Raw genomic sequence first — 22170 nt, forward strand, 5'->3', positions numbered from 1 at the left:
CTGTAAAATACTAATACTAAATACTATATCAGTATTCTGGTATGAACCTGAGGGCCACATTAAGTGAAGGTAGGGGCCCCTGCGTGGCCCCCGGTCCGTCATGTATGCTGTATGTGATTGTGCATGGTCATTTTTAAGTATATGATTACGTTGATGGTTATTTCATCATACGTAAACATACGCAGCAGCCAGATGGTCATCAATCTGAGAAACGCATCGTCAAAAAATGAAGGAGAAACAGCGCCCTCTGTTCCTTGACTTTGACATTGAGTCTTAACGGTTTGTTTGTGTCTCAATCAAATCAATCAATCAAAATAAAAAAGAGAGCACTTAAGTTCTACAACCACCTAAAATAAAGTGACCTAGATGCACTCCATAACAAGGCACTCACACACAGTGAAACTCTAGAGAGATGACCCCTCAGCCAGCTGGCCCTGGAACTCCGGGCACAAACACAAACAGAGCCACGAGATAGAAAACCCATTGGACTAAACCAAATTATAAAACAGCAAAAGGAAAACTATCTGACACATTGGAAAGAAGCAACACAAAAGCAGAGTAAACTAGAATGCTATCTGGCCCTAAACAGAGAATACACAGTGGCAGAATACCTGAGCACCGTGACCGACCCAAAACAAAGACAAATTTTAACTAGGTACAGACTCGGTGAGCACAGTCTCGCAATCGAGAAAGGCCGTCATAGGCAGACCTGTATCCCGAGAGAAGACAGACTATGCACCCACTGCACACTAAACGAAGTGGAAACCGAGCTACACTTCCTAACCATTCCACTGTACCAAGACATCAGAGACACATACTGTCTGTCCACTGTACCAAGACATCAGAGACACATACTGTCTGTCCATTGTACCAAGACATCAGAGACACATACTTCCCACAGATTACAACCACACACAGATATTTTGAAAACATGACCAATGACAAAAAACTCCCATATCTGCTGGGCGAAGTAGCCTACTGTAACTCAAGTAAAGTACAAATAACTATTTACTTAGGTGCAGTGTGAATGTGAATTATGTTGAATTCTTGTTCTTGTGGCATACTCGTTGAATATCACTCAACACCCCATGCGTACCACCTGTTTTGCTGTTCTGCTGTGTATGCTTTGTAATTATTTAATATACTTGGCACTGGTACATATCTGAACTCATCTTCTCCTCCTACAGTGCGTGTCAACCACATTACCACATACCAATCGTTGCATAGAAGCAGCATGGTTATTGTTATGCGTACAACACCGTACACACCCATGGTACTGTGCCAAGATAACTCACAAATCAAGATAAACGCACGCACAGGCAGTCAAGTTGTCTACCGATGTTAACCATCTCAAACCCTCACCCTAACCTAACCTCCCACGGGACAGCACACCTAAACCTAACCTGGGGGCTGCCCTAAGGTTCGACCTCCCGTTAGTTCGACCGCGTTGCTCCCGTGCTTGCGGTTAGGTTTAGGTTAGAGTTAGAGATAGGGTTACACAGCTCTAACTTTTGCTTGCAGCATGCTACAGTCTTGAAACTTGCTCCATGGACTTGGACCACCAATAGGAGCACGCTGTAAATGTTTAATTGCTTAAGCCCCGCCCCTCTGTCTTTCTATTGGCTGGCCTTTACACAGCTCTAACTATTGTTTACAACATGCTACAGCCTCAAACTTTGGTACATGGACGTAGACCATCAAGAGGAACAAGCTGTAATGGCTTAATTGCTTAAGCCCCGCCCCTCTGTATTCCTATTGGCTGGCCTTTACACAGCTATAACTTTTGTTTGCAACATGCTACAGTCTTGAAACTTGCTCCATGGACTTGGACCACCAATAGGAGCACGCTGTAAATGTTTAATTGCTTAAGCCGCGCCCCTCTGTCTTCCTATTGGCTGGCCTTTACACAGCTCTAACTATTGTTTACAACATGCTACAGCCTCAAACTTTGGTACATGGACATAGACCATCAAGAGGAACAAGCTGCAATGGCTTAATTGCTTAAGCCCCGCCCCTCTGTATTCCTATTGGCTGGCCTTTACACAGCTATAACTTTTGTTTGCAACATGCTACAGTCTTGAAACTTGCTCCATGGACTTGGACCACCAATAGGAGCACGCTGTAAATGTTTAATTGCTTAAGCCCCGCCCATCTGTCTTCCTATTGGCTGGCCTTTACACAGCTCTAACTATTGTTTACAACATGCTACAGCCTCAAACTTTGGTACATGGACGTAGACCATCAAGAGGAACAAGCTGTAATGGCTTAATTGCTTAAACCCCGCCCCTCTGTATTGCTTTTGGCTGGCCTTTACACAGCTATAACTTTTGTTTGCAACATGCTACAGTCTTGAAACTTGCTCCATGCACTTAGACCAAGTTGACCACCTCTCACACACGCGCACACACAAACGCACATGCACGCACATGCACACGCACACACACCAAATGGACCCTTACAGCTCAGACATCTTAGCATTAGCATGTTAGCATTAGCATGTAGCATTAGCATGTTAGCATTAAAATGTTAGCATGCTAGCATGTTAGCATGAGCATGTTAGCATTATAATGTTGGTGGCAACATAATGCGCAATAAACGTAGACAAAATACCCCATTGAAAGTCAATGGGGAGACCTGGCTCACATGTAACCAAATGGACCCTTCTGAGAGGCTAAATGTCATCAAATGGTGGTCCGTGGCTCAAATGCTGCACAGACTTGGCGAGCTTCAGGCTTCAGGCAAAATTTATTGAAATTTTGTTTCTAGTTTCATTTAAGTTCATAAAGTTAAGTATAACTAAATGCATTTGAAAAAAAATAAGTTACTTTTCAGGATTCCAATTAAATAGCAAAACAATAATTCAGGATTTAAATTCAAATATAGCAAAATAGCTGATCTATAAGCTTAAAGCTTGTGGAAATATAGTGGCCCGCTCCATGGTCAAAGTTGCCCACCCCTGAAAATCAATATGCAACTGGCATTGACCTCCCAGAACACCATTTCACAATGCATTGAGAGACTGTATAATGTCCATTTGTATAAAGGAGGTTAAACTGAGTTGGTGCAATTGAGCCACTTACATTATAGTCCTCCAGGACCTCAGACGGATACCTGGCCTCCCTGCCAAACATGAGGTAGTATGGGGAGTATTTCGTTGTCAACTGTTTTTTTGTCCTCAGGGAGAACATTACCGGTTGGAGGTGTTTGTCCCACAGTGTGGGGTGTTTATTAGGGTTAGGGTTTATTAGAGTGCTGTAAGAGACCTGAAAATAGCCACATAACATAAGAGCAGACATTCAGACGCTTTTAATGTACACCAGTCATGTTGTAGAGGTGTATCTGACAAGTTGACAGTATGCAACGTACCTCTGGATGGTGCCGTTCATTTTTTCGACCAGCCCATTGGTTTGGGGGTGGTATGGGGCAGAAAAGCTCCGCTTGATGCCCAGAGCTTGGCACAGCCCATAATTCACCTTAAATTACATTTTCCATTTAGAATAAATGGGGATTCGTAACATTTGACACAATATTTAAATACATAACACTACAATTAATATTCCGATCAACGGTTTGAGTCCCTCCCCAACTATACACAGAAAAAAATGATATTTTACCAATACAAATGTAAAGTAGCTATAAACATTTTGATGCCATTTTATTTTTAGTAAAAAAATGACACAGATGTAGGTGTTGCCACTGATTGTGGTCTTTAACTTCATTAGGTCCATACCGACCAGCTCAAATGGCTCCTTAAACTGAAAAATAAAGAAATTAGACATATGTTGGTAGCCCATCTCAGCAAATGTAGATGCATACTATATTCAGTTGAACACTCACAGTGATTGGCTGATATTGGACCTTCTCCTTGAGGTTGCCTCTCTTGACCTGGCACTCGGGACACTCCTTGATCTTAAATCAAATGATATGAACATTAATGTATATCACAGGCCTTATTGGTCAAGCACAAAAATCAAATCAAATCAAATCAAATTTTATTTATAGAGCACATTTTCAAAGACCAGGAGGCCAACCAAAGTGCTGTACAGGAAACATGACACAAGTAACATAGTAAAACAAAATCAAAGCAACACAAAAGTACACAGGTTATATTACAAAATCGAAGCGACACAAAAAGTACACAGGTTAATTAGGTCAAACATTAAAAGCCAGGTAGAAGAAATGGGTTTTTAGTAAAGACTTAAAGGCCTCTAAGGAAGGAGCAGACTTAATATGAGGGGGTAGACAGTTCCAGAGTTTGGGGCCAGCAACTGAAAAGGCACGGTCACCTCTGGACCTGAGATTTGAATTAGGCACAGTCAGGAGCCGCTGGTCAGCTGACCTCAGGGCCCTGGATGGGGTGTAAGGGACCATGAGTGACGATAAATACAGGGGAGCCAAACCGTTAAGAGATTTAAAAACAAATAATAAGATCTTAAAATCAATTCTGAATTTAACAGGAAGCCAGTGGAGGGAGGCAAGAACGGGAGTGATATGATCACGCTTCCTCGTACCAGTGAGTAGGCGTGCGGCGGCATTTTGGACAAGCTGCAGACGTCTGAGGGTGGACTGGTCCATGCCTACATATAGCGCATTGCAATAATCGAGCCGCGATGAGATAAAGGCGTGGATAACTCTCTGAAGGTCAGGTTGGGAAAGGTAGCCCTTGATCCTGGCCACTAGCCTAAGTTGATAAAAACTTGCTTTGACCACGGAGCTAATCTGTTTATCAAATTTAAGGTTGTTATCAAAGAACACACCCAGATTTTTTACAGATGAGTGGATATTTGCACTGAGGGGTCCCAAAGTGGCAAGGGACGGGGCTGACTGTTGGCCAAAAATGATAACCTCCGTCTTACTTTCGTTGAGGGTGAGAAAATTATTTAGCATCCAACTTTTGATGTCGGAGATGCAATCGAGGAGTGGCTGGAAGGGGTCTGTGAGCAGACTATTGGTGTTTAGAGGTAGATAGAGCTGCACATCATCCGCATAGAAATGAAAAGAGACATTATGCTTCTTAATTATGCTTCCTAGGGGCAGCATATATAATAAAAATAAAATGGGGCCTAAGATAGAGCCCTGGGGAACTCCGCAGAACAGGGGGGCGGTGCGTGAGGAGTATTCCCCGAGCCTGACAGCAAGACTCCTGTCAGTCAGGTAGGATCTAAACCACAGTAGAGCCGTACCAGTGATACCTACATAATGCTCTAACCTGGAGAGCAGGATGCTGTGATCCACGGTATCAAAAGCGGCAGTCAGGTCCAAAAGGACAAACAGTAAGTGAAGGTGATCTACAAGCACATGGATTTAAATTGATGCTTCAATTTGACATTGTTTTCCTAAATTGGCCAGCATGTACAAAGAATATTAATTTGGATGAAACTTGACCCTTCCAACTTACCCATTTGCGGATGTCATTCTGCATTCCAGGCCAGTAATATCGGCGGATCACTGCGTCATAGATCGGAGGCTTAGTGCACTTTTTTAGGAGGATAGTGCACTTGCGGATAAAAGCGCCAATTTTTTTATGAGGGTTCCTTAGGACATACTAAAGGATTTTAGCCTAGGAGCCCAACGCAAATATTGGAAATATTGGAAATAGAATAGTTATAGTTTTTTTATTAGGAAATAAATACATTCTTGAGTCATAAGAAGAGCATTGGTGATAGATTGTTTTTTTTGTCCACTTAAGAAGGTGATTCTGATTTTAATTTGTCCATCGAGTATTAAACCTCCAAAATGATGTGTAAAATAGAGTACCAAGACACCTGGTACCTGTACACAGTACACACACAATAAAGTACTGCACAATATAGGCGAAAATTAAAAAAAATAGGTGTTATGTTTATGTAAAGAGCTCCCTCTCTCCATTTGTGTTTAAGATTTAAACAAATAGCTCTAGACTGAGTTTACACTGTACACCTGATCCTAATGGCAATTAACACCACCTGCACCTGATGGCATAAGTATTTCATATGACAGATTATGCAAATCGAAGACTGGCTGACAACTTCTACATGTGAAGGCTTTGAAGAAGATGGTGTTGTGGCTCCTGCGTGTCTCAGGAAAGGGCTGTTCACAGTCGGTGCACTGGATAACCTTGACCACAACCCAAGTTTGACTACTTCTGTGACTTCTTTTCATGGGACTGGGACCAGCCTGTTTCAATTGCCAACAAAGAGTGAACCAGGTGTGTGTAGACCACCCATTAAAATCCCACCTACTGATCATGAGATATGAAACCCTCATTCTCATCTTCATCAGGGCACACAGACAGCGGAATCTTCTACTATGTAGAAGTGCTTGAAGCGCTGGCCCCTTTATTCTTTGCCTTGTTCAATGTGAACTATTCAAGATGGTTGCCTGTCCATATCAGGGACATGAAGTCTTTGCCCATCACTGTCAAGGATGAGTTTGAGAATAATTCACACTGGGTTATTTCAAAGACCTACAACAAGTTCTCTGCAATCCCATTCGATCAAGCGCATGAACAGGAGAACAAGAATGTGAAAGGTTCGGGTGGTGCAGTAGGCCTCACAGAAAACCCAGATGTTTTTCTGAAGTTGGATGCTCTCAGGCCCAGAGATGGCAAGATTGCTAAAATAATTTGAAAAAGAATACCTCCAAGATGACAAAGAGAGCTTCCAGCACCATGAGCAGGGTCTTGAAACACAGAATACCTTTCAGAGACAGGTCCTCAGTCTATCTGAAACCATGAGAAGGATGGGAAATCCATTCTTGGATGATTTCAAAGATCTAGTGACTCTTGACAGCCGCAACTGTGCAGATGAATCAGTCGTAAATACAGTGCTCATCTTGGAGGAGACAGGGAAGAGACAATATCAGGAATTTGTCAAGAAGGTGCTTGATGAACGCACCCACTCCATCCATGATACAATCAAGAGGAATTCCATGGCACTCTTCAGGCAACCTCGACGGAAGACAATGCCTAAACATGGAAAGAAGATCAGAGTGGCACTCTTTGGCCAGTTATTTATAGCTATGCAGAGCCGTGAGAGTAACTTGGAAGAATTCTTTGCACATAAGGTACAGTCCTTCCCTCCTTCCCTCTCCGACTTTGGGAAACTTCACCTGACAGACACCAAATCGGACTTGCTGCAATGTCTTGAGCATCCAGGGCAATCAGAGCCACCTTCAACCTATGACTCCAAAGTCCTTGATGGGGCAGTCATTGTCCACTGCCTACCCACTGTGAGAGTGAGCACCTTTGATGCCAATGCAGATGAGGTTTTCATCCCTTACTTGGAGAAGCAGCTACAGGATACCAAGCGGTTGGATATTGTATGGGACTCATACATCCCAGACAGTTAGAAGGAGTCCACCCGCGGGCACGGTGGCACAGTTGGTAGTGCTGTCGCCTCACAGCTAGAAGGTCCTGGGTTCGATTCCCGCTCGGTGTGCTGTGGGTGCTGGCGGCGTGTTTCCTCCTCTGCGTCATCAGTGCCCATACCCGAAGGCGGGGTTGGCGAAAGGGCCTTTCTGTGTGGAGTTTGCATGTTCTCCCCGTGTCCCCTAGGGTAGGTACCCTCACAAAAACATGCAGTAATCCTGGTCTCTAAACTGCCTCCCCCTGGCCAGCCGGGGAGCCTGATGGAGGGGAAAGGAACTGGTTGGAATAACGTGTTCCTTCCACGCGCTACGTCCAACCAGGTAAACTACCCCCTGTCAGGTGTAAAGGAGCAACTTGGACACTCAAGCATGAAGGAAGCATGAGTTAAGTCTGTTGCTCTCCCCAGGTTGGCGGAGGGTGTGTAGAGCCCAGGATCACATTAGATGATTGACACAGGGGTGAAAAATGGGTTACAAAATCGTGGGATAAAAAATATATATTTAAAAAAAGGAGTCCACCCGCGAAAAGAGAGGACAAGGTGTTCGCAGGAAAGTGTCTGGACAGACAAAGCTGCCAGGAAATTGGATGGATTTTCTTCGTGACCCAATCAATAAGAAGGAGCTGTTTGACTTTTTGACATCCAGAATTGAACAGTTCTGCTGGCCACCCACGAAAGCTTTGCATGTCACACCAGGGCAAGCTGTGTCATCTTTCGGTTCCAGTAGCATGGACTGTTGCAATCATGAGGAGGCAGACACTAGGATTGTGGTTCATGTACAACATGCACTGGAGCATGGAGCAAAAACTGTCCTTGTGCGCACTGTGTTCACTGATGTCATTCTTGCTGGCATGTTCCATGATTTAGTGGTACTTCAACCTTTGACTGACATCTGGGTGGCTTTTGGAATGGGCAGAAAATACAGATTTGATCACATCAACAGTATGTGCAAAAGCCTAGGGGAACCCAAATCTCGAGCCCTGCCTATGTTTCACGCATATTCCGGATGCGACACAACATCCGCCTTTAATGGAAAGGGTAAGAAGTCAGCTTGGCGGGCCTGGCAAGCCTATGATGCTGTGACAGAAACATTCGTCAATCTGGCAAAGCATCCCTTCCAGCAACTAGATGTTGACTGCCAGCACTTCCGGGAGCTTGAAAGACTGACGGTCATCTTGTACGACAAATCCAGTCCTTTGAGCTCCATCAACGAAAAAAGAAAGAAACTCTTCTGTGAACAAAATCAAATTAAATTACCTCCCACCCAGGATGCACTCCTCGGTGGCAACGGGCAGTCTACCAAGCGGGCATCTGGGCCACCAGCACACAAAGCCACCAAGTGATTCCTTCTCCACAGAACTATGGATGGGCCAAGAAAGAAGGGTCATGAGTGCCAGTTTGGCTGACCATTCCAGAGGTTTCCAGAGCTTGCAGAGAGCTTATCAGATGCACCTGTAAAGGTGACTGTAGTACCTGCAAATACAGCAATGCAAATGTGGACTGTTCCCCACTTTGCAAATGCAATTGTGACAGCTAGACAGAATGAACAGCTCTATAACATGTTTCGCACTATGATGCATAATAATGTGTATTCTTCATTGCAATAAATGTGTTATTGATGATATTTTATGTTCTGTGACTTTAATAAAGTCAAAATAAGTCAACTTTATCACATTTGGAAGTAATCTGATCATTTTATGATGCATATAGTTTGAAAAATACTAGGCGGATTTTCACATATTTCACATATTTCATTTATATTGATAGTCTTGAAATTTCATATTTAAAATAAATATTTGACAAGGGCTCCTAGGCTAAAATTCAATAACTGACCCTAACAAACCATCATGCAAAAAAATACGCTTTTATCCGCAATTGCACCATCCTTTCACTAAGCCTCCGGACTATCATGGGTCTTCTCCACACTGCAGTGACCACCAATATCACTGGCATGGAATTCCCTAAAGAGGGAAGAGGCCTCAGCAGCCGATGACACCACCTGCATAGGTAAATAGCATATAGAGATGAGATTGACAGATACTGAAAGGTAACCTGACGCTGCCAGATGAGGGCGGTATTGAGGAAACATATTCCCCAACACAACACTCATCTGGGACTTCCGACAGAGTTGAGCCTGAGACAGATCTGCTTCGTACCGAACCAATCAGCGTGAGCTAAAGGCGGGATATGTGCAAAAGCGGATGTGACGGTATATAGAAGCTGCTGTGTTGTTGTAGTTGTTTCACTTATTCACTAGTCAACATGGCCGCTACCATGAGCGATATGACGATAGAAGCTGCAATAACATCAGTTATTTCTCAACTGGACAATATTTCTTCGTTGAAAGAAGAGCAAAGTATGGCACTGAAGGCTTTTTTGCGTGGAAAAGATGTTTTTGCGCTCCTCCCGACTGGCTTCGGCAAGAGTTTAATTTACCAACTAGCTCCACTGGTAGTGAAAGAACTGGGGACGCCGAAGCCTATATTGATCGTCGTTTCTCCTTTGACTGCCCTCGTAGCAGATCAAATCAAAGAGGCTACGAATCTTGGACTCTATGCTGCGCAACTCGTAGATAATGCAGCACACGCCGACATCCTCGACGGCCGATGTCAGCTGGTCTTTGGCAGCCCGGAATCTTGGTTACTTAGCGATAAATGGCGTGATATGCTTTCATCACAAGTGTATCGTGAAAACCTACTTGGTATTGTCGTCGATGAAGTTCACGTCGCATACAAATGGTAAGCTAAACACCGTTAAATGGCTGTATAGTGTAATTGTTACACTACACATTAAACTGTAAAACAAAACAGTAACAGAGCAGCGTGTTTCTAAATACGGCTACAGTAGTTCCAAGACGAAGTGTTGTAACATTTATGTCAAATATTATATTGTAAACAATAAGCTAACACACACAAACAGACCAAATGTTAAACAGATCTTACTGTTACTGTATTGCTGTAATGCAACTATGCACGTTACTATTGCTGCTACCTAGACTCAATTTAGGATGTCTTTTTCTTTCAACCAGGGGGCTGGGAGCAAACGGGAAGCCAGCCTTCAGAGAAGCCTTTTCCAGGCTGAATGAACTAAGATCCCTAGTCAAAGAAGGTGAGTTTTGAAACACAGTAATGCTACATGATTAATTAATATCAATCCAGAAAAGGGGCATTGATTGTGTTTGGAAGGGGGGCTGCATTGTGCTGCTAACTGAGGGGGGAATGTTGGGGGGGCTGTTTCTTTTGTGTGTGCATTGGGCTGGCAACCTGGTTAGGTTAATCCCCCTTTTTTTAAGGTTAGGGGGAGGGCTGTGTTGTGCTGGCAACTTGGGGAGGATAAACCCCCTCTATAGCCTGATTAGGGGGAGGGGTGTATACACTACAGGAGCAGATCATAGAAGTTGGTGCTGTCCAAGTATAGTTATTTGTCATTTAAAGAAAATACATTATGATATATGGAAACGTCAGTCTTTAGCTGAAGCTACCGATAACATAAATAACCTAATTATTTCCCCTTTACAACGCTATAGAAAGTGTAGCATACAGTTCTTCATTAATGCTTGTTTGCTGATACATGTGCACTTGTCTTTCAGGTTTACCTGTGTTAGCGTTGACAGCATCGGCTGATAACAAGAACAGAGGCCGTGTGACCAGGATGCTGGATATGGAGGAGGCAACTCTCGTGACTGTTAGCCCAAACAGGAGAAACATCAGACTGGGACTGATTCGGGTTCCTGCCGATAACTTAAACTGTATGGACTGGGTGGTAAAGGAGGTCAAAGATAAGGGTCTATCAATGTCTCCCATTATAATCTATTGCAGAGCACTGAAGTCACTTGGGAGAGTGTTCACCTATCTTAAAGCAGAATTGGGAGAAGATGCTTGGGTTAACAAAGACCAGGATCAGAAGGCTGAGAACCACCTTATAGGAATCTTCCACAGCAATACACTGTCAAAGTACAAAGACAGAGTTTTGGCCTCCTTTAGTGGAGAGGGGAGCTGCAGAGTGGTTGTTGCAACAACAGCTCTTGGGATGGGCTTGAATTTCCCTAATGTTTCTCATGTTCTAATGTATGGTTTGCCAGAGGATGTTGAAGACATTGTTCAAAAAGTTGGAAGGGCTGGCAGAAATGGGTTGCAGTCACATGCAATTTTGTATGCTATCAAAAAACCTGAAAGGGCTGGTCCAGAAGTGAAAGAACTGATACACACTGGCACTAAGAGCTGCTTTAGAAAAGCACTGTACAGTCATTTTGAAAACCAGCCAACAAGTGTAGAGCCAGGGCATGTCTGCTGCAGCTATTGCCACTCTGTATGTTCATGTGCAGGTGAAGAGTGTTACGAGCCTATCCCCAAACATGAGGTAATAGAACAAGATGTTGCCATGCAAGGGAAATGTCGAGTGGTAACACAAGAGGACAAATCTCTTATCCGGGAAATGTTAGAGGAGTATATGGTTTGTTTAGAAAAAGACACAGCACATGTCTACACTAGCAAGTCAGCATGTACTGGTTTCAGTGCTGAGCTCATAGATGCAGTAGTAGAACACGGCACACACATATTTGACTTGTCCTACATTCTTAGAAACCTTCCTGTATTCAGAAAAAAACATGCAAGAGAAATTCTGCTAATCATCAATGAAGTCTTTGGTGACATTGACGATGTAGAGCCTTATCAAGAGGATAGCTTCACTGAGCCAGACATCAATTATACAGGCTATTTTGATGAAGATGAGGACGACTTTGAGATGGGAACACAGCACAGCAGCTCAGAATCGTCTGACGAATAAGCAGTTGGCCATTAAAGGCTATTATAAGATTCAGATTGGTTGTCAACTCGAGCTGTGGAATATTCAGTTGACTGAATGCTCATGATTAAAATGGTTTTGTATGTAATTTGAACATAAAAGTTATTAAAAGTTTGTCACTTCAAAAAATCTGGTGTTTATTTTCCAGGTATGCAAATTTCACTTTGATTAAGAACCGTTTATCACAAAATAAGTAAAAATGTACATGTGTCCTGGTACTGTATGTCACCCTTTTCACTATGCATGATGACTCTCAAATTGATTGTTTCAAATCATTCGGCTAGAGGCATTGATCAATTTGCAATTTAACACATGGGATCCAGCTTTGATACTTTAGAAACATGTTATGTAGTTTTACAAAGTAAACATGAACAAGTGAGGCAAATGAAAAATGTATTTATAAAAACAGTAAATGCTATAGTTGAGCATACTTAGGTAGGGGAAAATCACAACAATATATATAACAGGATCATAAAAACAATACGTGCGTAGCCTATATTCAATAAGGTCCCAACTATGCATTCTCATATCCTTTTCAAGTACCCTTTGTTAAGTGCAAATTCGAGATACATATTTTCTTACATCCTGCAATGTGTGGTGACAAATGAGAAAAATAAGATGCCCTTGGTCAATTCAATTCAATTTTATTATAGTGTCAAATCACAAGTTGTCTCAAGACACTTTACAACCAACAAAGATCCACCCAGAGCAAGCAATATTGCGACAATGGTAACGAAAAACTCCACTTTAGGAAGAAACGTCAGGCAGAACCCGACTCTAGGGTGGGCGGCCATCTGCCTCGACCGTGTCGGAGGGGGGGGGGTAGAGAGAGAGAGAGATAGACAGAGAGAAAAAAAGACAGAGAAATAGGCAGGTGGGATCCGTGGAGTGGTCTGGTCCACATCGGGTCCAGGTCACACTTCTGGTGGGCTCCATGAAGAGGCCTGATCCACGGTCACACTCGGCAGTCATTGATGAATATAAACAGTGAATTATTGCACAATTTTTGGCTACTTGGCAGCAGTTATTGCAGACTTTTATAGCACAATCAGATATACGTTATCTAAAGTGTATCGTGGGCATGTTTAAAGACTACAAGGCTATATTATTGACTGACTCAGACTCAGTAAAACGCTTTAACGCTGAAAGGAGAGTTTGGTGAACACAGGCAGGAATGACTTCCTGTGGTGCTAGGAGCCAGTTGCAGTCTCACTAAGTTCAAACTCACCATAGCTATAGCTTAACCCATTCAAACCGGGAACCGTGTAACCACTTTATAATCGATATTTTATACTTTGGCTATTCAAAAATAGCAGATATACAAGTTTATAGCGTGGCACTCGCTGCCGTGCTATGAGCTTGTAGATCTGCTATTTTTGAATAGCCAAATAAATCTAAAAATTACAGATTATTTCCCGGTCTAAATGGGTTGCATGGCTTTTAAAAAGCAAAATTTTTCTCAATAACATTACTGGATTTAACACAAAAAACCCTGAGATTATTTTTGCCGTTTTTGCATACTTAAAAATGCGTTGCGACAGTGCAGACTTGTTGTTGCTGTGGAAGGCCCTGTCGTTGCTGGGTAGGGGTGGAAGCCATGTAATGATGACTGGCTGTGGCATCTACTGCGGCTGCAGAGGGAGAGAAATGGGGGGGGTCATAAAAAAATGGTCATGTTTGTCAATGGAAGACAAAGGCTTCATTCAAGCTGAAGCTGTTATTAGCTGAGGGTATGTGTATCCACTGAGGTTGATACGGGATTAGTGAATAAAGTGTAAACATGTTTTACTGTTATGATTACATGGATGGTGACATTAAAACTGAACCTTTGATGAAAATATTGTTCAGACGGCATAGTGAAAACAAGGCAACACACGGGGCAGTATGAATAGTGTTGAAATATGAATTGCATACCCCATAGCTGAGTGGTTACTGAGCCCGCCTGGGAAGCCAGAGCCCTTGGTTGACCCAGCTGTAGAGCCGTTACTGCTGTGAATATGCAGAGTTGTGCTGGATTGGAGCAGATATTCTTGGGGGAACCATGATGGACGTCGCTACTGCGTAGGATTCCAGGCCAGGCAATGTGTCGATGTGCGTTTCCTTGAGCAAGACTCTTCTAGGATGTGTAAAAAGAAGAGGATGAATTTCACCTTTGTGCATATATATATATATATATACACATACATATATATAATAATGTGACAAAAATAAGACCCCAAAAGGAGTGGGGACTATACCAGTATTCTATTCTATCTATGCGTGCAAGAGGGGAAACGTTGTTTTCGGGATGTTGGAGAGTTGGCTCTTGTGTGTTCTTGGGCAGGCTCTCTGGACCAGGGGGTGACGTCATCGAGGTGCAGCGACGGACCTGTGAAGTGTGTGGGTTTTGAAAAGGTGGAGCAAAACATTTGGAAAATAGTTAACAAGGCTCTTTGATTCAGAATATGTACAGTATATATAAAACAGAACACTTTTCTTATTTTTTTACCACAACTTGTTCACGTTGGAAAACTGACAGTTGTAGTGTAAGTCATTTAATACTTACATGGGTGGAGGCCTTTGACATTGTGTCTGAAAATTGGTGAGGGATGTGACTAGCCACTACAGCAGATATGGGCTTGGATCTCAGGACCAGGAAGGGAGTTCCCAATGTCACAGTCCATGGTATAAAGTTGGTTTTGAAAAGGTGGAGCGGGAGGGAGAGAAAAATAATTCTCAGTTCGCGGTGTTGTCTGTGTCCCACACTTATGTAGTCGGAAGTAAGTCTCTGAGTCTATGCTGTCATTGTTCAAATAGGGACACCCTTCCACTCCTTCAGCTTTGACCTCATCCAACTGCACACCTCGCTGTGCTTCAGTTTTGCAAGCAGGTTTCTGTTGAACTTGGGGAAGGCTGTGAACTGTCTGCCTGGTTGGTTTTTGAACAGCTCGGCCTCTCTGAGAACCTCAACAAGTGCTAGAATGTCGTCAGTCTGGTCACGGGCATGATGGATGCCGCTGGACTTCGATACGTCCAGCTCAGTGTCTGTGATGTCCATCATGTCCTTCAGAACCCCAATGGACTTGCTGATCCTGTCTGCTGCTTTCTCAGTCATGTTTGGGCCTGTGCGCTTAAGGAACGATTTCAAGAAATTGTTAAGGTGTTCCAGATGCAAATCAAGAGAAATATTCTTGCCCTTCCCTCCGCTCCCATTCCAGAACCTGTTCCAGGTCAGACTGTGTGCTAGGCGAGGGGAGAGAGTGGCGTTGACCTGCACGGTCAGCAGGAGTGTACTGTAGGAGTATTGGGTATGACCATAGGCCTTGTAGAATAGCAATGCTACAGAGTACATCCTCAGTAACCTCTCTCCATCTCCCTCCTTCACTGCATCCTGCATGTTGGACAGCATGAAGCCAAAGCTGAGTCTTGCTTCTGTGTGCTGTCGTTTGTGGTCCACGGAACTAGGCATGACTGGCTCTGGCACACTCATTGTAGGCACAGTTAAGCCGTGAATTTTATGCTCGTGGTTCTCCCTGGCCTTGCTGTACTTGTAGGTTTTGGGACAACTTGGCATGCGGCATTGGAGCTCCTTCCCCAGTAGAGGACGATCACTGGCACATTGTCGGATACCGGTCACAGTGTCTGAGATGTCATTAAACATGACAAACCGGTCCACAATTTGGGTCACGGCTTTATGCAACCAGCTCCTTTTCACATCTGGTGAGCCAGACCTGATGTCCTTGGGGATGAAGTCCTCTGGCACATCTGTTGAGACATATTTAAATGAACAAGAATTACTATAACGTAGTTGTGGAAGCAATAGAAAAGTAAAAAGAGCCATGACATTTAAACTACAATTCAAAAAAGAAATTGAGATGCCCAGGAAATTTGCATCAGCCAAGTGCTGGTGAAATGGGAAAGTTGACGATAGATTTCAAACACAAAAATTATAAAATCTACTACAGAGTGTCTGGCGAATAGGAGTTTTATCTGAAATGTGTCTGACAAAAGAATAGATATCCTTGTCAAACATTTTCACATTCATAATTGAAATGTTTTGAAATAATATATAATAATGTCGACAACTACTATGTGACCATAATCAGTGACAATCAATTGTGTACCTGTGACATTGTTCAGTCCAAAGTGCTCCATTGTGGCAGCCAGGAACAGAGCAGCAGTGTCCTTTTTCACCATGTCTTTATATGCGTTGAACGCAGCATGAGGACCTTTTTTTGCATTGCTGCAACTGCAAAAAAATATGAGAAGTAAAAAAAGGGGAAGGAGGCAAAGAATAATAATTGCTGAGGATGATGACGACATTTAGGGGATCACCAGACAAAATCGTGGTGGCAGGAGTTACTTAACAGTTACAGGACCCACATATATTAGTAAAGTATTACATAATAATAACAAACAATGACAATATTAACAGAATTAACAACAATTAGTTAATTACTTGTATACCACTTTTCAATAATTCAAAGCGGCTACAAAGTACACTATAAGGAGACAATGTTAGTCAAACAAACAGTTGACAAAACATGAGACAGACAGACAGCAGTGGATGGGAAAGGAGTTAGACTTGGGGGTATAGAAAAGGCAAGTTTAGGTGGATCTGGGGGACTGGGAGGGTAAGATGGGTTAAAGGTTGTCAGTGAAGTCGGTATGGGGCTGTATAGTCGATTGAAAGGTTGAAATCACATGAACACAAACACACATAAATATATACAGACAATACAAACACAAACCGGGTCATCGCTCATGAAGTCAGAAATCATCAGTCGTCAGTCGTTAGTAGTCAGCCCCCCCTCCCCTCCCCCCAGCAGTACCAAGCCTGAATTCATGCTGGCTGGACTGGATTTCCCCAGGCGCTAAAGAGCACAGTAAGTCGTAATGATAAAGTACCAAGCCGTAATTCATGGTGGCTGGAGTTCATCACAAAGAACATCTCTGCAAAAGATTTGGAAAATAGTTAACAAGGCTCTTAGAATCAGAATATGTATATATAAAAACAGAACAGAACACTTTGAACATTTCTTTTTTACCTCAACCTGTTCATATTTGAAAACAGTGTCCCATGATCTCTGGCTGAATCCTCCTTGTAAAAGACCAGATGATAGATCTAAAATCCAAATGATGTTGTAGTACAGTAAGCAAACAATTTCATTTAGGAGGAAATATTATTGTCATGATAATTAGCATGATAGCATAGATAAGTCAAGTTAGTCCAAACTTTGTTTTCAGGGGAAGTGGTACAGTAATTGGCTGCTAGTCCATACTGTTGTGAATAAACTGTTTGAGGTCAAACATTGAGTGAGTTCACCCACCTCAAACAGGTTCCGGATTGCATGCCAATCCTCAAACTTGAAGACAAGGCCTTCCAGTCTGTCTTCCCTGCTCTCTCCTTCGGCATAGGACAACTGGATGTTCCGACTGTTCCCCTCTGTCAGTCTGTCCCCACCTACAAAAACACTTTCCAGTCCATGTGGGGCCTTTGGCACATACCTACATGAAACATCAAGTAGACTTACTAGATTTATCAAAACCCTTCCCTTCAGATGCATATGTAAGTAAATTATATATTTTCCTTATTTCAAAAGGCCTGTGGGGCACCTGCAGCATGTAATCAAGCCCCTGCACTCAACGATATTGGAATGGTAGAGATACATAAAGGCTTTTTCCAATATATCATTATCAAATATCAATGTCCCACATTGTGCGATCTTTGATGACTATGGTCAGTAATGACATCAATGATGATGTTACAATGTCTATGACATGTAAAGTTGGGCAATTGTGCGATGAGTGATGTAAATTCGGTAATGCCATGATGTGATTGAGATGACTAGTGGTAGAAAATCACTAATTTGGCAAGTTAAAGTGTCACTTTTTGATAAGCAATGGCCGCTGAAATGCACAAACACTGACTTTTTTTTTTGCATGCCGTGGTATTGACAAACTGCACGAATACGAACATTGTGTTTCATAAATTCCAAGACAAGCCATACTTACTCATTCTGGATGTGCTGTAAAACGTCTACCAAGTCCCCAGTTTGGTTCTCATCTTTGAACAGAAGTCCAAGAGGATGCTATGAAGGAAGAATATATGGATTATAGTAGCATAAAGTTTTTAGTTTAAATCCTATGCCAGTACACTAGTTGTTACTTGCTCAACTTAATGAAAAGTTAACTCAATGGTACAACTGACAGTTGTAGTGTAAGTAATTTAATACTTACGTGGGTGGAGGCCTTTGACATTGTGTCTGAATATTGGTGAGGGATGTGACTAGCCACTACAGCAGATAATGGCTTGAAAGCATCCAGGTACTGGGTCAGAATGCGGCTCCCTAGCACAACAAACTCTCGTCGCATATGGGCTTGGATCTCAGGACCAGGAAGGGAGTTCCCAATGTCATAGTCCATAATTGGCTGAGTTGGCTTGTCCCTGCTGAGATGGGTTATGGGCACTCTGTCTTCTACAGCCATGTGGTGAACCCAGTGGATGGATTTGTTTGCTTGCCTGGTAGACTGGTGGTGTGGGCGGATGAAGAAATCCAGATTGTCAAATATGATGGAATATGTGGGTGGTGGTGTTGGTTGTGATCGTCCTAGCGGCAAGACACTGCCGGCCAGAACAGCACCTCCCTGCGCAGCGATGGTGTTCTCCATGGTGCTTTGGGTGGTTTCATCTGTATAACACACACACACACACACACACACACACACACACACAGAATAAAAATGTGTTAACACATAAATGGACTCATAACATTAAAGGATAAACACTTATGCAGCGACAAAATAAACAATGATCAACAAAAAGAATAGCCCTTCTAACCTGAGAAGACAGACAGATCAAAGCTGAGGATAGCTTCATCCAGGTCCCTTGCACTCGCTGTGTCACTCAGTGGGCTTGTTTCAGCAGCCATAGCACCTCCGCCTTCAGCAGTGTCTGTGAAGCTGATTTGCTCCACTCTGTCGGTAGTGATTTCACTTGCTACTTTCAGTAGGTGAAATTCCTGGCCGCAGGTCTTTGCCAATTCGGTGAGCTTTTTCACAGCGTTGGTGTGCGTTGTGGTTATACCCAGTTTGCTGAGCCTTTTAAAAACTGCCTTCTTTGCCCCTCCATACAGTAGAACACTGTCCACATAATATGCAAAGGCTGACAAGCGTGGTTCCCTGCCTCTCAGAGCTATTGCAGCAGCAGCACAGGTGACATGGGGAGACTGTTTGGTGATTTGATTAAATATAGAAAATATGAAAGGTGACGTAGACTGGAGATCTGACAGCAACTGGGCGAATGAAAATGCCTTCAAATCATCTGCCGATGACCGCCACAACATACAACCCTGGGAGGGACTACACAGTTTTTTGCTCTCATCCTCTATCAATTGTAGGAGATTGTTCTTAAGTTCTCCAAACAGTTCTTGGTGTCTGACAATCAGATTGGCTGCTGTTGTCCAATTCTCCAAGGTGAGGTGTTCGACAATCCCTGCTGTGTAGTTGTCACACACTGTTGTTCTACCCCTGATAGTAACCTGAAAGAAAAACAAAGGGGGTTATTATTAAATAATCATAACTGTGACTATGCATTTCTAAAGATAATGGATCATGATCTGATTTATGATTATTGGCCTAATACGTGCTCACTTAAAAGGAATTATAATCATTATTTTTGTTACTCTCAATACACTGAGACAGAAAACTGATACAAACCATGACAACAAAGCTGAACAGAGGCCAACATAAATATTTGCTACTATGCACAGATATAGATATACAGTACAGTAACAGTATATAAAAATCCAGTATCAGTATATAAACTGTGCAAATAAGACAATATTGCAGCATGCAAAGATGCTGGAATAAATATGCAATTTATTCGTGTGCAATTAGTTTAAATTATACACACAAGAGGTAGGTGGTAAGTCCCACTGTATATTAGAATGTCGATTGGTTAGGGAGGGAGAATGGCTGTTTGGTGTTACAGGTCTATTTCATGTATTGTATCATGTATCTATGTATTGTTTCTGACACCATGTGACTCATTTAACATCTGCCTGTCTTCACACCTCCCCCCTCTGTAGGTAGAGTTGGAGGGAGGATGGGCTGTGAGATGTAAAGGGAGATTAGACCCTGCCAGATAACCAAGATAAAATATGTCACATTATAGTAGCATCAGCCAAATATTATGTCCATGGAGAGGGAATATTAGCTAATGACAGCCTGCCTAGTCACATTTCCTTTGAAAAGTCATTAACCAGTGTAGTATATTTTAAAAGCTGTGAGTTACCAGGCCTGCTTGGAAGAGATTCGTGAAGTAAGTGAGAACAGGCAGGATTGGGGGGACAGCCCCCCCCCCCCCCCCCCAGCCTGCTGTTATTTGAGACCCTTTCAAAGCTCATGCCCTGAGCCAAGTGTGCTTATCAGATCAAAAGATGAGCAGTGGTTCTCAACCTGATTTTTTCAATCGACAGTGCAAGTGACAATTTAGAACTTTCAAGACCTTTTTAATATCTATTTTTGTTTTACCATTACTGCATCAAAAGTATTCAACAAACTATACTATACAAACTGGTCAAACATTGGCCAAATTGTCAAATGATATAAGAAAGAGGCAAAACATTGAAAATAGCCAAACTACAAGCTCACACGTTATGAGCTTGTAGATCAGCTATTTTCACAATATTTATCTAGGGTGTCCCTAGTTCAAATATGATTATTTTGGGGGGTCACGGCCTGAAAAGCAATGTTCAGTCATTAATGTTAAGATGGTTATATATTTTTTTGAACTGCTATAGAATGAGCATATGTATACAATTGCAGCAGCGCAGCTGGATTAGCGCGAGTTGGCAGCATTAGGTTAGACACAATTAGAAATAGTTTCACAATATGAATTTACCTCTAATAGGCTTCGCCGTACGGGCATCCCAGTTGATGGTTTAGACAGCCTACGAGAAGGGGTTGTTGGGGAATCAGTCGATGTAGGGGTGTAAGTGTGAGATGGAGTGCGAGGTTTTTTAATCCGCCGTGGTGTTTTAGAAGGCGTAGGCTCTCTGTAACGTTTATCTGTCCTCGGTCCAGTTTCCTCAGGTGGCGTCCGTGGTTCTGCTGTAGCCGTTTCTGCTGTAGCGGTAGCCGTTTCTGCAGGTCTTCTGTCTTTGTCCTCTTTTTGCCAGCGCCGGAAAATGGGATAAACGACTTCCATTCTTTGAAGCAATGTAATACATGGCTTACACATCCGAGACGATACGGCGGGGTCTTTAAACAGTGTTAAACCTAACGCTATCAGGCGTTCGTTAACACTTTTTACAGGCTTAGTACTAACAAATATATTCTTTGAATTCGTAATAGTACCTTTTATGCGCAGATTGGCGTTACAAAAACGACACAAATCTCCGACATCCATGATAACTTTTTTAGCAACAAGTTGTTCTGTGAAATGCAGTGGACTACATGTTTACATCCTGATGTCGCATCCAAACAAACGTCACGTAGACACGTCAATATGATTGGTTGTGTTTGCACGCCCACACGGTGATAGACATCCAATCATCTACCAAGTATCTTGAAAAAAAGGAACAGCCCCGTCATTGAATTTGCTTCCGCGATCCCAGATCCAAATAAGCTGTGAAACAAATTTGTGTAGCAAGCTTTTTGGATCTGGCAGCGTCAGGTTAACTGAAAGGACCACTTCACCACTTTTCAACCCATCTTCATATGATTTATATATAGCCTAATTGCATTCATCCTCACTATATGAAGACAGGTTTAAAAGTGGTGAAGTGGTCCTTTAAGATTCCTCTTTTGATCAATTAAATTGTTTGAGCACTAAAAGTAACCATGAAACACATTTACCTTTGCATAATGGTTCTCCTCATTCTTGCGGCGCTGGCAGAGGTAATGAAGAACTCCATCTAGTACAGATGAATGAGAAATGTAAAGCAGAGCTTTCCAAGATACTTTAAGACATTTGATCATCTACTCAGGCGTATGTGAACACCCAACATGTTCTCAACCCAACTCGTCTTTTTATGAA

The 22170-nt window shown here is 42.6% G+C and overlaps 1 protein-coding gene across 2 annotated transcripts; it reads right to left on the minus strand.

Annotated features, from left to right (window-relative positions):
* Window positions 1–13621: 13621 nt before the first annotated feature.
* On the minus strand, window positions 13622–21552 carry LOC308331907 (uncharacterized protein). 2 transcript variants are annotated; one of them, XM_080787447.1, is made up of 12 exons: window positions 21034–21552; window positions 18970–19669; window positions 18369–18820; window positions 18144–18220; window positions 17459–17636; window positions 17177–17253; window positions 17037–17081; window positions 16253–16377; window positions 14695–15893; window positions 14387–14517; window positions 14064–14265; window positions 13622–13780 (listed from the first exon to the last, which is right to left on the minus strand). In XM_080787447.1, the coding sequence occupies exons 1-7, from the start codon at window positions 21538–21540 to the stop codon at window positions 17048–17050; spliced, it is 2025 nt and encodes a 674-aa protein (XP_080643573.1). In that variant the 5' UTR covers window positions 21541–21552; the 3' UTR covers window positions 13622–13780; window positions 14064–14265; window positions 14387–14517; window positions 14695–15893; window positions 16253–16377; window positions 17037–17047. Both variants share the same exon structure in this region, with proteins under 2 accessions (XP_080643573.1, XP_080643574.1).
* Window positions 21553–22170: the final 618 nt, after the last annotated feature.

Source organism: Protomyctophum bolini, assembly GCF_963924005.1.
Source record: "Protomyctophum bolini genome assembly, chromosome: 17".
Taxonomy (NCBI): domain Eukaryota; kingdom Metazoa; phylum Chordata; class Actinopteri; order Myctophiformes; family Myctophidae; genus Protomyctophum; species Protomyctophum bolini.

Bases quoted from the DNA above. Each gene is read 5' to 3' on its own strand.
- LOC308331907 (XM_080787447.1), bottom strand. From the start codon at position 21,540: ATGGATGTCGGAGATTTGTGTCGTTTTTGTAACGCCAATCTGCGCATA. The intron at 19,670-21,033 runs GTAAATTCATAT...TTTTTCTTTCAG, and splicing joins TACGGCGAAGCCTATTAGAG to GTTACTATCAGGGGTAGAAC. The intron at 18,821-18,969 runs GTTAGAAGGGCT...TGTGTTATACAG, and splicing joins TGATCTGTCTGTCTTCTCAG to ATGAAACCACCCAAAGCACC.